We start from the raw sequence: 14,664 nt of genomic DNA on the forward strand, positions 1-14,664 counted from the left end.
TGTGCATATGAATTTAAGGGTTATGGTTAAAGAGTGAGACTGACTAATCAGAGTTTGTTGTTGATGGATTGGTTTGTGAGTTTATGGGAAACTGCTTTGCTCGTTATTAAAGGGGAACTGAAGACCTTTCCGGATTTTGGTGTAATTTTACGAATATAAACTTTGGACGAGTTCGTAAAAACAACCATGTCATTATTAAAGCATAACTGTGACCATAATTTGTGTTTTTTTAGCTTTTTTGCACTCCGTTAAATGTCCCTTCCTAAACCCGGAAGTGTGACGTAAGCTCCAGTAGGCGGCAGAAAACATGGCGGACCACAGCAGCACCAGCGATTGTGACATTTCCAGCGAAAGTAGCCCTTCAGGATCGTTGTGTCGTGGCGAGGGGTCCCAGGAAAGGCAGTATACAATAACTCCTTACATGTTTGAACCTGAGGTGTCAGATGACGATTTACACAGCACATCAGACGGTGGTGATGACGCAGACTGGCGACTTGACACATCACGTAAGGACGAGTGGTAAGTTTATGTCTAGCATCGTCATTTCTCTCTGAAACGTCATTCTGTGATATAATTATCAGTAATCAGACGAGTTGGAAAACATTCAGACCAATAGGACACCCAGATTTCCATTCTGTGTCAGAGCTGAACAAGACAGGTTAAAAAAAAAAGTAGACAAATGTACTGATGCCAGACCTGTGTAAAGATAGTAATATGGTCTAGCTAGCCCAAATATGGCTAAATAAAGGTGGTTGATTGTAATTTTCCGAAGTAAATTACATTTTTTTGTCCAGGTGTTGCTGTAAACACTGTCAAGTAATGACCCTTCCAAGAGAATGCCTTTGCTGTCAGGAGATCCCGGAAGTGAGAGGCAAACTTGAGGAGGCAGAAGCACTGACGGATACATTGCCGGAGTGCATTTTGGATCACCCTGGCCTGAATGCCATTTGTTTCAACCCTTGGGCCCTTCAGTGTGCTTGGGCCAGGTACAAGCAACTGTATGGTGGCAAGGCATTTGAGGGGCCCACAGATGCCAAATTTAGACATGTCGCCTACAGACAATTTGTCACCTGGTGCTGGGAGTATCTAGGCAAAGACATTAGAGTGGTACTCCCCTCATGTTTTGTGTCTTCCATCAGGGCACACTTCCCTCCTCCTGGTCTAGAAGAGGATTTTGTGTTTGCAGGGCACAAACTACCAACATTGAAGAAGTAAAACAATAAATTGTAATATTTTGATGACTGTTTAATGCATTTATCCATTTTTTATTTTTTACAATATTATATTCCACAAAAACAAAACAATAGTAACAGTGACAACAGTAAACAATGATTCAACATTTATTTTGGCCGAAATCTGGATAAAACTGTCTTGACAGCATCAGCTTTCACTGGTTTCTCGTACAAGTCGCTGAGTGGTGGGGGCTCATCTACCCTTGATGGTGCCTTATGCCGTGGCTTTTGCAGCACCAACTCCATCAAATTGTTGAAACAATCTTCAACATACACTGGAAATAAGTAGAAAATTTCATTTTAAAATAAATACGAAAATAATTGCAGGTGTTTTTGGCAGATTGTGATATAACATAGAAAGCTGAGCAAAACCAAGCAAACAATGGCACACATCAAAACACAAATTTAGTAAGTAGCACAAAGTTAGTATAGCAACAGACTTTTTGCAGCGTTGAAATATGATAAAGGTGAGAAAGACAGTTTAGTGTGAAAGAGTTATTTACATGCATTTGAAATTGAAATACTTATCCTGATCAACCTGCACATAAAAAGAGAAAATAAATATTTTCAAAGGATAATGTAATAAATTTCACAATTGTACGTTTACTTACGGTAACTAGGTTTTACCAACACATTTTTCAATGAATAACCACCCTTCTTGTACTTGGGGAATGCAATGCTATAACGCTGTTCCCCTGCTTTTGTGTAAGCCCAAGGTCTTCCAGCATTCTCGTTATAATGAAGGGCAGCAAGATAAATCCTGGATATAGAAAATTGAAAATTAACAATTGCAAATACTTGGATAAACTTTCAAATGTTTATGTGTATAACTTTATTTAATCTTTACAGACCTACTGTGCATTCCTCGATATGAGAACTGGAACATCTTGGGGGCAAATTGATTAACAAGGCTGTGAAAGGCTTCAAGTCCACTAGTCTGACCAAGAGCTGACATGCTGCAAACATCTTTAACAAAGTGCTTCTTGGTCAAAATATCAACAAGTCTTTCACAAACCTCACTTCCTGAAAAAAAAAACACATAATGAACAAATGAAAAGGTGTATATACTATATGTGAAAGCAGTAGATGCAGAAGACAGGGTTAGATTGAGGCAAGTGATTTGCTGTGGTGACCCCTGAAGGGAAATGCCAAAAGAAGAATTGATCATTATCATTTATTTCTCCTCATGAGAGAATTATTACCTGGTTTGAGCCATTTTTTTTCTCTCTCCAAACTACCATGATAACAGTTATCATGTATATTTTGGATATGTTCCACACCAGACAACCACTTCCCCTTGATGTCTTCCTTGTCACCCGGTGTTGAAGATGCAACACACCAATACAGGTGGTTGGCAATGCTTTTGATCCAATCCTTGATTATACGGAAGGAGTTAGGTTTTGCCAGTGCCTCTAATTTTTTAGTCAGACCTAAAAATGAAGTTGAAAATGGTCAAACCTTTCATTGCAAAATTGAATGTGCTCAAAACCCACCAACCTTTCACTACATGCCAGCAGTCATAATAATGTGAAATCTTCCATGACTCTCGCACCCACTTTGAGACTTGGCGATGTCTGTCAGTTACAAGAGCCCGAATATTGAGTCCACTGACATCTTCCTTGCAACGCTTGAGGCCTTCCAGCTCCATATGGTAACTGCTCTTTGTCTCGTTACTCTACAAAGCAAAAAGCACATATATCTTCTATAAGTCGCACACTAGGTAAGTCAACATTCAGAATAAATTTGTACTAACCTGTACCAGTTGAACTGATAGAATTTTATTTATTCCAAGCTCAATAAGGCAATAACAGCCAAATTTTGCAGAATGCCCCATGCTGTCACATCTCGCGTCCCCTCCCAAAACAAGAGGTTTACCCTGAAGGCTTGCAAACAACTTGTCTTTGTACTGGTTCCAAGTTTTCATAATGGCATCATGCAAATAGGTAGACTGATGGTTAAAAAATGTCCTCACTGACTGGCATTGTATATTCAGGAATCTGCAAAATTGAAATGACACTTGAGAGTAATGTGATCTCAATTCAAGGACCAGCACTCTTTCAATCAATAAGCCTACCTTAATAAGCGGAATGCTTTTTCTGGTGTGGACCCCGAGAACAAGATACCGGCACTCAATAAAATATTGAGCACGGGTATTTGACTTACTAAGGGTTGGTTTTTCCACTCATTTCTGTGGCCACACCTGGTGCACTCTGTCCTGACAGTAAGAAGTGTCCCCTTCACCTAGGAATAAAAGCAGGTTTTAAAATAATGAAAGCTTCATGAAAAGCATGGTGATAATTTTTACAGGGTACATTTCACTTACATTCTTGTAACATTTATTTATGCCACTGCAAGAGATGCAAACAGCTAAGAGCGAGAGAAGTGCCGACTGAAATACAATATATTTTGTCGTTTTGCTGTAGCACTCTCCGTCTTCTCTATACAAAGATACATTGCAATAATTAGTAAAGTATAAAGGTAATTAGAATTTTCAAAATGTATACATAACACTAACGATTTCATTTCATCAAAATTTTCCAAATTTTTCTCTGCCAAGTCCTCGTCGTCAGTCGTCGCAGACAAAACACATTCGGAATCTGAAGCCTCAAGATCTCTTTCATCGTCATCATCACTGCTGGACTCTGAATTACTTGTATCGTCATCCGAGTCGACCCACTTTCTCTTTTTGACTTCAGGAAACTGGATAGCGACTGACTTGAAACACTTTTTTTGTCGTGTTGGGCGTTTTCGCTGCTTTATCTTTGATGTTTGACATCCTGGAAAGAAAAAAAAAAAACACAGTTGGATATAAATATAATTAAATTAAAATTATAAAATAAAATACAATTTTCTTACCCTTCTCAGCAGTTGCTGATTCAAATGGCTCCTTCTCAGAAACCTCCGAATGTTCTTGGCAATCTAATAATAATGCCTCAGACATAGCAGCATCTATTTGACGCAATGTTTCCCTCTTCGAATAGGCAGACCTCGGTGTTGGAGTAAAATTGTCATGATTTTGTTGGGATGTATTTGGTGCATCAGGGGCTGGGAGGTGGATTGTTGGCACTGCATTTTTCTTCAGACGGAGCCTAGAAATGAATAACAAAAGTGTATAGGGATCCATAGGCTAGTAGACTTTATATTTACCTTGTGACAGGCCAAAAGATAACTAGCCAAGGTCCTACTTGGTGCTGAGGACATTTTGATTTACATAATACCCATAGAGGTAGTAATAAATGTATCAAATTCACAAGACGGGACGACCTGTCGGCTAAGGATTTGCACTCGTATATCAACAGAAATGCATCAAATTTTAGATCAAGAAAATTCAGAAGTGGTCTACTTACATCTTTGTAAAACCAAGCCTGTATTCCATTAGGTTGTCAAAGCTGTCGTCGCTAAAATGATGAAAACAAAGTACCGACCGAGGAACAGGAGAAAAGTTCTTCCGCTTCACTCTCACAAAAGCGGTCCAAATCCTTGCAGAAGATTTTTTTTTGGGCCACTCATAAAGTTTCGAGCCTTCGTGAGAGCAATGCATCGCTACACATCGAGATGGCATTATGAATTTTGCGAGTGAAACACAGAAAATGTTTGCAATAAATGGCGACAGCCGCGCGGTGCTATACTAATATACTTCCGTGTCCAGAGCGACTTCCTGGAAGTTACGTCATCGGGTAGCGGTCGCAGCGAGCCGCGTCCCTCGTTGCTAAGGTGTTGCTATGGCTATAACTCAAAAACTACGCGGTCAATTATTATTATTATTTTTTTAATATGAGTTTTGAGACAGCCAGTGATGCATTTAATACAATTCAACCGAGTAAAACGCTCAGGAAAGAAATCCGAAAACCTCTTCAGTTCCCCTTTAAAAGCAGCAGTTTTCCATTGCAAAGCATATTTGACACAAAAAGACTTAATAGTTTTTGAGTGCTTGATGTAGTTGTACATTAGATATCATCAGAATGGCTGAGAACACTGCAGGGTTGTTATATATATAGAATATGAACTTCCGGTATCGATATCGGATCGCAATATTTGGCCTTGGTATTACTTGGTATCGGATCGAATCCAAAATCACTGGTATCGCCCATCTCTACTCCTTACCGCCACCTGTGGAGTTAAAGTGTACCTGCAACTTAATGAGTAGAGAAACGTCATCTATTGTTGACGAGCGTCATTTAAACAATCTTTTTATCCGTTTAAAAAATATATATATAAGCAGATTAACAATTTCCATACAAATGAAATGGCGACATATCCGTTTTCCAAATAAATGGCGGATTATTTGTACGCTTTCCTGGACGACCACAATTCCCGCAATGCACCACGCGGGCGTACCCGGAAATGGATGACAACATTGCAGCCAGTCAGCTGACTCGTATGTGATGTAGCGTGTATGTGAGCTATAAGCGCTAGTGCGATCAGATTTTGTCACTTTTTTTTCCTCATAAATTTTGTTTAAGACAAAAATTGTAGGTTAGAAGCGAGCAAACATGTTACGGCCGAAAGCTTTGACGCAGGTTCTGAGCCAAGCCAACACAAACGGAGTTCAGAGCACACTGTGAGTACCCTACAGCTAGCTTAGCAGGATGCTAACTTGTCAGTCAGTTTTTAATGGTTGTCAACATTGGCAAATGCTAACTTCATAATGACGTACTAGAATTTGAAGGCGTTTTCTTTTTGCCCTCAATGTAATTTCACTTTAACTCTTCATAGGGCACTCATTTAATTCTTAAACGTCCAATTATTTTTGTCATTTTTTTAAATGCATGAATTAAAATTTAAAACATTTTATTTGGCCTTATACTGGGCTAAACACGCTTCAAATACAGAAAAATGATTTTATTTTTTTAATTTGTTTGGTGTGCGTGTGTGTTAATTATAGCTGTCCTGGAACAAAATGCAACTGTAGTGATGCAAAAGTCAATAATAATAATTTAAAATATCAAATAGTTGTATTTAAGCAGCCTGTAAATGTATTTTTTTTCTTAGTCTTGTATGTCCATTTTGACAACCAACGTATAAAATATAAGTGTGAAATAAGTGGACGGGGAATCTTATACACCTATTTAAAATAAATAAATAAATTCACTTGCTAAAACAACTTTTTTCCTAAATTATTTTTAAACAAAAAGCATGGCTTCCTTGGTGTGTTTTATATTTTTAGATTGCTAAACAATGAAGGCTCCCTCCTGGCATACTCGGGCTACGGCGACACGGACGCCCGCGTGACCGCCGCCATCGCTAGCAACATCTGGGCGGCTTACGACAAGAACGGCCATCAGGCCTTCAATGAGGACAAACTGAAATTCATACTCATGGACTGCATGGTAAGATTACAGTGGTACCTCGAGATACGAAAGCTTCCGTACATCAAAATTCATTTTGCGAAAAGTTTTTCAAAGCTTCTATCGCGTCGTTAGATCATTCCCGCTCGCAGCAATGCAATAATGTAACTACTGTGTTTTCTATCTTATTATTTTCATGAGCAGGCAAGGCATGAATGCTCAAACGTTTAATAAACAATTTCGTTTTCACTCTGTTGGTCGCGCAGTGTATTTAACATCCTTGCATCCTGGGGTAATCCCATTGCATGCTGGGTAATGGAGTTCTAACTCCTAACACCACAACAACATTTAAAGTGCATGTGACACGAAAAAGCATGTTTATTTCATAATACACGCGGTATTTTATGCCCCTGAATAGGGCTGGGCGATATGGCCTTAAACACGTATCACTGTAAATTGAGCAAATTTACCTCGATAACGATAAATGACGATAAATTCACCCAAGCAGACTGTTATATAATTTGAAAATCTGAATCAATGCATGAAATACAGATTAACCGTTTCTTGTTGATTTATTTACCAGCTTTCAATTTAATATATTTAACAATTGTACATGCAGTCTAAACGTTAAGTATACAAAAATTTATTGTAAACAATAAGAATTCAATTATGAACATTTAAAACGGCTTGTATGGCTCGAACAATGGACATTGTCAAAATCAATATGCCTGTGCAAACATGTCATTGTAACACAAATTACTTACAGCTTGAACAGTACACTTCAAAAAGACAATTTACTGTTAAAGAGCATATTACAAGAGAAAAAAAGTCTAAAATGTCATTATTATGTGAATTAGAATCATATTTTGAGACGATTCGACTATATACAACAATTTAGCAAAGCACAGATGACGAGAAATTAGTCTTTTAATCTGCCGGTTAGCCACGCCTACCATTATAGGGCTTTAGCGTCCCCAACAGGTGGATGACGTCAGCGGTAGACTTGGCTCATCGATTTTACTATTCAGCCCATTGAGGGGAAATTATTCAGAACGAGGAAAACGCGACGAAGAAAGCCGCAAAATGTCATTGTTTCAGTCTCTCTACTCCAATATTTTTACAGGATATTCTTTTTACCCAAGTATTTTTCCCCAATAGCTATATAAATGGCTTGAGAAGGACCAGTCAGCCCGTTGAGGGGGAACTATTCACAACGAGGAAAACGCGACGAAGAGAGCGGCAAAATGTCATTGTTTCTGTCTCTTTACTTCAATATTTTTACAGGATACTCTTTTTATCCAAGTATTTTCCCCAATTGCTAAATAAATGGCATGGTCATGACAAATAACAGTCTTGTGCTGAATGGAATATGAAATAATAAAAATGCATTTATTCAGGACGACATGGCAAAATGACTCCATAATGGTCAAAACTGTCGACTTCACCTTTACTGTCGCACCTCCCGAACGATATTTTATGACACCTAAATCGGACATATGTCATTTCCCTTCCCCGGCTTCGGAGAATGTAAACAAACCAGAAGGCGTGACAGCTAGCCGACATGCTAACCCGAACCGAGTGATGTTTCAAAGTCTTCAAAGCGGAAAATCACACATAGCTATCCTGGATTATTTGACATGACGACCCGGTTGTCGAATGTCTTAGTGGATCGGCAAACCGCCCGGCGGAGAGCAATTTACAGTTCGTTCCCCGGAGGAGGGTGGCTGGAGCTAACGCAGCTAACGTGCTGCTGCTAATGCATTAGGAGAGCTTTTTACATGCCTATCAATGATCAAACGTAAGTAGTCCTTCATTTAAAGGAAGTTTGTAGTGTTTACTTTGTAATCGCTGTATTCGTATTTGACATAATACAAAACAAGATGTTTACTCACTTCATCGTAAGTCCAATGGTCCCACAGTAAATATCCACGGTGAATAGGAACCTTTTGAAACTCCAAAAAGGCGCATACGCCTCTCCCTCATACAGAATGATTTTTCTGCAGCCGTTTGGCTGGCGTGATGCGAAAAATAAACGTATTAATCCGCAAAATCAGCTCAATCCTTCGTCCTCATACACAACAGTACACTGTAGCGTGAAGAGGACGTCTTCTACCGTACACGTCACAGCGCCCTCCTCCTTAATGCAAGACCGAAGCCGGAAGTCACTCATTTTCCTGGCGCGGGATTCAAAAAACTAAATAAATATAGTTTCCACACACATCCAAGCGGTCCATATCATTCAGGAGCATAAAATACCGCATGTATTATGAAATAAACATGCTTTTTCGTGTCACAGGCACTTAAATGGCTGCTGTGACATAATTACTCAACACAAGTGTTTACTGCAAGGTTTCAGGTTTTTTTTTCCCCAGTGCATTTTTTAATACATACACACACACATTAACGCTGCATTGATCTAATGACATAGAATTAAGCACATACAGATAAATAGCTGGGGTCATTAAACAGTTATATTATAATTTTCACTGTTAGATTGTACTTTATACTTATTTGGCCCACTGTGTATATATATATATATATATATATATAATTTTTTTTTTAATTGTTATTTCTTCACAAAAAATAACATTGTTTTACTCGTTAAACCAAGTTTATCAACAAAAATGCATATTCTAACTGAGGGAAAAGTTAGGACACCCTACCACCTAATAGCTAGTGTTTCCCCCTTTGGCTGAAATAACTTCAGTGAGACGCTTTTTGTAGCCATCTACCAGTCTTTGACATCGGTCTGAAGAAAGTTTGCTCCACTCCAGGGGTCGCGTTAACCGGAAATTTTCCGTCGTTGACCGGTTTTTTAAAACGGTGACGGAAAAAACTGAAGTTTGTCAGTCATTTTGACAGGTTGCAATTCACACCCCAGACCACAGGGTGGCGAGTTAGCATATTAATTAGCTATTGTCTCTCTTAATGCATGACATCGTTGGCTATTCTGTCAGAATATTGTAGCGTCACCGGGGTCTGGCGGCGGCACCGTGATTGACACATCAACGCGAGGTTCTTATTGGTGCACCCGGTGTGCCAGCGCGTCATCCAATTGATGGACAAGATTGCCGCCTGTGTATAGACCCCAATCACATGACGTCCCAACTCCGCCCCCCTGACCGGAGCCGCCATATTGTGTGTCAGCTCGTCATGTTTACACATTACCGCTACGTACATGCCTCCTATTACGGCGTGTTTTTCTGCTCGTTAATATTAATAATCAAAATGGTGAAGGCGTGTGTGGCGGTTGGTTGGTGTAACAGAGAAGATAGACGGAGAGACTTGTTCTACCGTATTCTGAGAGACCCGAAGATGAGAGCGAGATGGACTGCTGTAATTCGACAAGAAATCTGGGCACCAAACTATCACCACAGACTATGTAGTAGTCTTTTTATATCTGGTAAGATGCATTTAATATACATTTAGAAGATTTTGGGCTGACAACCACAATTAAGCTCATTGTGTGACGTTGGTGATTGGGGTCTATATCGTTGCCTCCTTTTCTTTGGGGGCGGAGTTGTTGGCGGTAAGCAGAGTAAAAAGGGAGAAAAATACCACGACTTCCGTGTCTAAGTTTTCGCCACCAAGCAAGCGTTACAATATTAATTAAAAATGAATGAGAACTAAAGACTATTGAATATGTCATCACTATCATTTTAAAAATTTAAATGACGGGTAAAAATAGACTATGACCGGATTTTTATGACCCTGCCAGTCAAAATGACAGACAACGAAAATGTCTAGCGCAACCTCTGCTCCACTCCTCAATGCAAACTACTTTCAGCTGTGAGATATTTGAGGGGTTTCTTGCATGTACAGCCTGTTTCAAGTCACCCCGCAGCATCTCAATGGGATTAAGATCTGGGCTTTGACTTGGCCATTCCAGGACTCATTTCTTCCTTTTCAGTCAGTCCTAGGTGGATGTACTGGTATGTTATGGGTCATTGTCATGTTGCAGGGTCCAGTTTCGCTTCAGCTTGAATTTTTTCCACAGATGATCACACATGTTCCTCAAGCACCCTCTAATAGTACTCATGGTGTGATAGTACTCATGGTGAATTCTATGATGGTGAGCTGGCCAGGTCCTGCTGTAGCAAAGCATCCCTAAACTATCACACCTTCACCTCCATGCTTCACAGTTGGTATGAGGTTCTTTTCCTTGAATGCTGTATTGAGTTTACGCCAAAGACGTCCTGTGTTCTGGTGTCCAAGTTATTCAATTTTAGAATCCTCTGTCCAAAGAACATTATTCCTGAAGTCCTGCTCTATGTCTACATTCACTCTGGCAAACATCAGTCTGGCCTTCATGCTCTTCTTGGAGGCAAACTTTCTTCAGCCTGTTGCTCTGTCTTTTTGATAAATTTGGTTTAATGAGTGAGCTGTGAGCTTGAGTAGTCATGTGATAACGTCTGTATGATGAGCTAGAACCTAACAAGCTAGTTATACTTGAGCGGCACTCGAGGGCAACAAAGCGTTATACAGGTATATGGCGGAAAACACAGACAAGACTGAAAAAGCAGTTTCTGCTCTTACACCCCTCTTTAAAAGAAACTGCTGTATTTTAAGATAAAACAACTGTTGTGTTTGATAGAACAATATATCTATATGTTGCCAGAGCAGATTCATGCCACATGAAGCCCCCGAACTATTTTTAATTTGTCCGTTTTACCCATAAAACCCCCGTTTACAGACGTCGCGCAACCGCTTTTGTTTCAACCCAGCCATAAAACGAAGGAAATTATTTATATTTATTATTCAAAATGTCTGTCGTTTTTAGCTTAGAATCATTCATTGATGTCTCATATTTCGGTTTAAAAAGAAAAAACACTTTAAAAAATGATTCACTCACGTATTTTAAACTTTTAAACAAATTATGTCACAATGAAAAAAATGGCGTCTGTAAAAAAGTTACGGATATTGACCTCATAACTATCGCTTAATTGTAATTTTTTTGTTACTGTCGCATTTTCCCCGATATGTTAGATGATAAATAATTGATCCAAACAAATAAAAGTTGGGGGGAAAAAAACGTTTAAAAGGGTAAATATATGAAAAAGAAAATCTCCTTGATGTCTGCGATTTCTGCATTGCGACCCTTGTTATATAACCATGTTTCACCCATAAAATCCCCCAAAAATCCAGCTGTGGCCATTCACAGCTGTGTCTTGTCACTCAGTGATACATGCTACATGGAGTTTTTGGACCGAAACAAAGTAAGTATGCGATAATATCTCGTTAAAGTCATGGCGTCTGTAATTCTGTTCTCGTGTGCTCTCACCTCCAGATAGGGTTTTGCTGTTTAAAAAACTTTTTTTTTTTTTTTTTTTAAATGCCCTCCTGCTCAAAATTTTTCTTCCCCCAGAAAATTGAGATTTTAAGCTTTCCAATGATGTATCACACATGCAAATCAGACAATTTTGAAAGTTGGCTAAATTGGGGGTCTCAGAGCAGAACTTCAAGTGACCTGAGTGTTTTCTGCCATATACAGGCAATATATATATACATATATATATATAGGCAATCAGAGGACATGACAGCAAATTTAATGTGGCGTTTTTTTTGTAGAGCTTGGATCGAATTAGACCATTTATGTGTAAAACGTAATTCATTGTACAAAATTATGATACAAAAGCCACCAGAAGAAATTAATACTTTTCCTGGAGGTACTATTTATTTTCCTGGAGGTACTATTCATTTTTTACTAATATTTTTTTTTTTCCACATTCATTTTTTCACACGAATTAGGAGGGCCGAGTAGCCATCACGCGAGTGGCTAACCTGTTGCTGTGCATGTACGCCAAAGAAACGGTGGGCTTCGGAATGCTCAAAGCTAAGGTGAGGTCACCTTTTTGGCGCTGTCATTAAGTTTGGAGCTCACGTGCGTGTCCGTCCACAGGCCGAGGCGCTGGTGCAGTACCTGGAGGAACCGCTGACCCAAGTGGCCGCGTCCTAGCCGGAACGGAACCTCGCAGGTCATGTGGCTTTTGTCGTTTGTTAAATTTGAAGATACACGTGTTTATCGTTTGTCCCGTTTAGTCAGGTTTCATGTTGAATTTTGCCGCGTTATGAAGTTAAGGCCATGAAATGCTTTTTGATTTACTTCAAATATGTACAATAAACAATTTGTGATTTTGTTGGAGTTGTTTTTATGTATTTTTTTTTAGAGAGATTTGTTTGTTAAGGGATTTTGACAAAAAGTTCTAATTCTTTCAGATAAGAGTTGGAGCTGCAGCAAGGAGTCACGAAAAATGTTGCTTATTCATTTCGGCTAACATGTTAGCATAAACACCTCTAAAAGTTATCACTAACTTAAGCCAGTACTTCTCAAATAGGGGGGCGCAGAGCGATGCCAGGGGTGGCGCGTGTGACCTCGGGGAACTTATTATTTTTTTTTTTTATTGCAGTACTAGAATACAGTGTACTTGCACATCCACTCAGTGGGTGGCAGTGGCGTTCTCATTTTCAAAGTGCGCGCAGTAGTGACGGGATTTGTCGTTCACTTGAGTAAACGAATCCATTCCGGTTCGTTCAGTAAAAAGATTCGTTCAAACAAATCGTTCAACGAATCGTTCGCCCCCCTCATCTCCCTCCCCGCCCAAATGAATCGTTAGGTTAGTGAACGGGAAGTGACATTGCCGAACGAATCACCAAAGACCGCTTCGCAGTAGTGATGGCCAAATGAAGCCTCATGAAGCAATGAAGCTTTGCAGCCAATTGGTTTGCACATGTAGCAAAGCTTCATTGTGCTTCATTTACTCTATGGCGCCATCAAGTGGTCTACAAGCCCAAGAGGTCAACATTGTTAAGAATTCAATGGTTATTTGATTATTTTAAAAAAAAATATATATATATATCCTGTATATACATAATATAATAAAAATGTATATGTAAACACAGCACTGGCCTGCTTACTGTAATCCATGACTGCACTAATGTTAGTTACTTTATATTATAAAGTATTATTGTGTATATACATATAGTGACTGCATCAAGACATAGTCATTTTAAAAATTTAAGTGACGGGTAAAAATAGATTATGACCAGATTTTTATGACCCTGTCAGTCAAAATGACAGACAACGAAAAAGTCTAGCGCAACCTCTGGTCCCGAGTCTGTTGAAAAAAGTAGTACACCAAACCATGCTCGCTAGATTTGTGTGGTGTTTTTGTCTGTTTGAGCAGCATTTGATAGGCTCCACGTTAACAAATATGTGACAAAGTCATTTCCTCAAACAATGTCATTTTCTGTTTTTTTTCCACATTGTGTCTCTCATGGTTGAGGTTTACCCATGTTGACAATTACAGGCCTCTCTAATCTTTTCAAGTCGGAGAACTTGCACAATTGGTGGTTGACTAAATACTTATTTGCCCCACTGTAGGTACGATGTTGGGAACTCACCCCACATCTCTGCATTGCGTGTGTAAATTTACTAAATATTATAGATTTTAAAATCAATTGCAATAATAATATGTGTTTCTGATAACATAATTTAGTAAAAGAGAACAATTTTGGTTCATCAGAGCCTACAAGTCTTTAAGTCCGAGGTTCCCTTTAAGGAAAAAATATTGTAGAATTATTTATTTATTTGTGAAATTACAAGTCAGGGTTTGTCTTTTCATCCAGCTTTGTACATTTTATACACACAAAAACCTTTTCAAATCAGAAAAATATATTGAAGATATTAAAAATAATTGTAAAACAAGTAATACATTATATAAAGTGGGGAGAACAAGTATTTGATACACTGCCAATGGGAAAACCCATTGGCAGTGTATCAAATACTTGTTCTTCCCACTGTACATGTTGTATTTAAAAAAAATGTTTGTTTTTTTTATTTAACCTAAATGTAGCTAAAAAAAAAAAAAAAAAAAACACGATATTTTGATTTTTTCCAAAAATACAACTATAGAAAAAAATATTACTTTTTAAAAGAAAAAAAAAAACTAAATTTTTATCATTTGAACAAAAAATAGCAACAGAAAGTGTTTTTTTAATTTCCCACAAAAAAAAACTGGCAAGCCCCCCCCCCCATTTTTTTTCTTAATGAACTTTGTCAATCTAAAAAAAAAAAAAATAAAGTGAAAAAATGTATTTTTTGAAAACATATTTTCTTTTTTCTAGTTTATTATGAAGGAAAAAAA

General features: G+C 38.5%; 3 protein-coding genes across 6 annotated transcripts; 2 read left to right on the top strand and 1 right to left on the bottom strand.

Annotated features, from left to right (window-relative positions):
* Positions 1-144: 144 nt before the first annotated feature.
* On the bottom strand, positions 145-5,090 carry LOC130914917 (uncharacterized). Of its 4 annotated transcripts, XM_057834510.1 has the most exons (10): positions 4,089-5,090; positions 3,748-4,009; positions 3,556-3,670; positions 3,396-3,473; positions 2,730-2,907; positions 2,435-2,662; positions 2,084-2,255; positions 1,844-1,992; positions 1,736-1,770; positions 145-1,507 (listed from the first exon to the last, which is right to left on the bottom strand). In XM_057834510.1, exons 1-9 carry the CDS (start codon positions 4,354-4,356, stop codon positions 1,766-1,768), a joined length of 1,455 nt encoding a protein of 484 aa, XP_057690493.1. In that variant the 5' UTR covers positions 4,357-5,090; the 3' UTR covers positions 145-1,507; positions 1,736-1,765. The 4 variants fall into 4 exon arrangements, 3 of the variants coding, with proteins under 3 accessions (XP_057690493.1, XP_057690491.1, XP_057690490.1); XR_009063016.1 differs by having other exon boundaries at positions 1,736-1,992; XM_057834508.1 differs by having other exon boundaries at positions 145-1,770.
* Positions 167-1,215, top strand: LOC130914682 (uncharacterized). The gene is made up of 2 exons (XM_057834106.1): positions 167-519; positions 795-1,215. Exons 1-2 carry the CDS (start codon positions 308-310, stop codon positions 1,213-1,215), a joined length of 633 nt encoding a protein of 210 aa, XP_057690089.1. The 5' UTR covers positions 167-307.
* A 486-nt stretch (positions 5,091-5,576) lies between the features above and the next one.
* Positions 5,577-12,662, top strand: lamtor2 (late endosomal/lysosomal adaptor, MAPK and MTOR activator 2). The gene is made up of 4 exons (XM_057833177.1): positions 5,577-5,793; positions 6,400-6,562; positions 12,269-12,358; positions 12,420-12,662. The coding sequence occupies exons 1-4, from the start codon at positions 5,726-5,728 to the stop codon at positions 12,474-12,476; spliced, it is 378 nt and encodes a 125-aa protein (XP_057689160.1). The 5' UTR covers positions 5,577-5,725; the 3' UTR covers positions 12,477-12,662.
* The last annotated feature ends 2,002 nt before the right edge of the window (positions 12,663-14,664 follow it).

Source organism: Corythoichthys intestinalis, chromosome 4, assembly GCF_030265065.1.
Source record: "Corythoichthys intestinalis isolate RoL2023-P3 chromosome 4, ASM3026506v1, whole genome shotgun sequence".
NCBI classification, from domain to species: Eukaryota; Metazoa; Chordata; class Actinopteri; order Syngnathiformes; family Syngnathidae; genus Corythoichthys; species Corythoichthys intestinalis.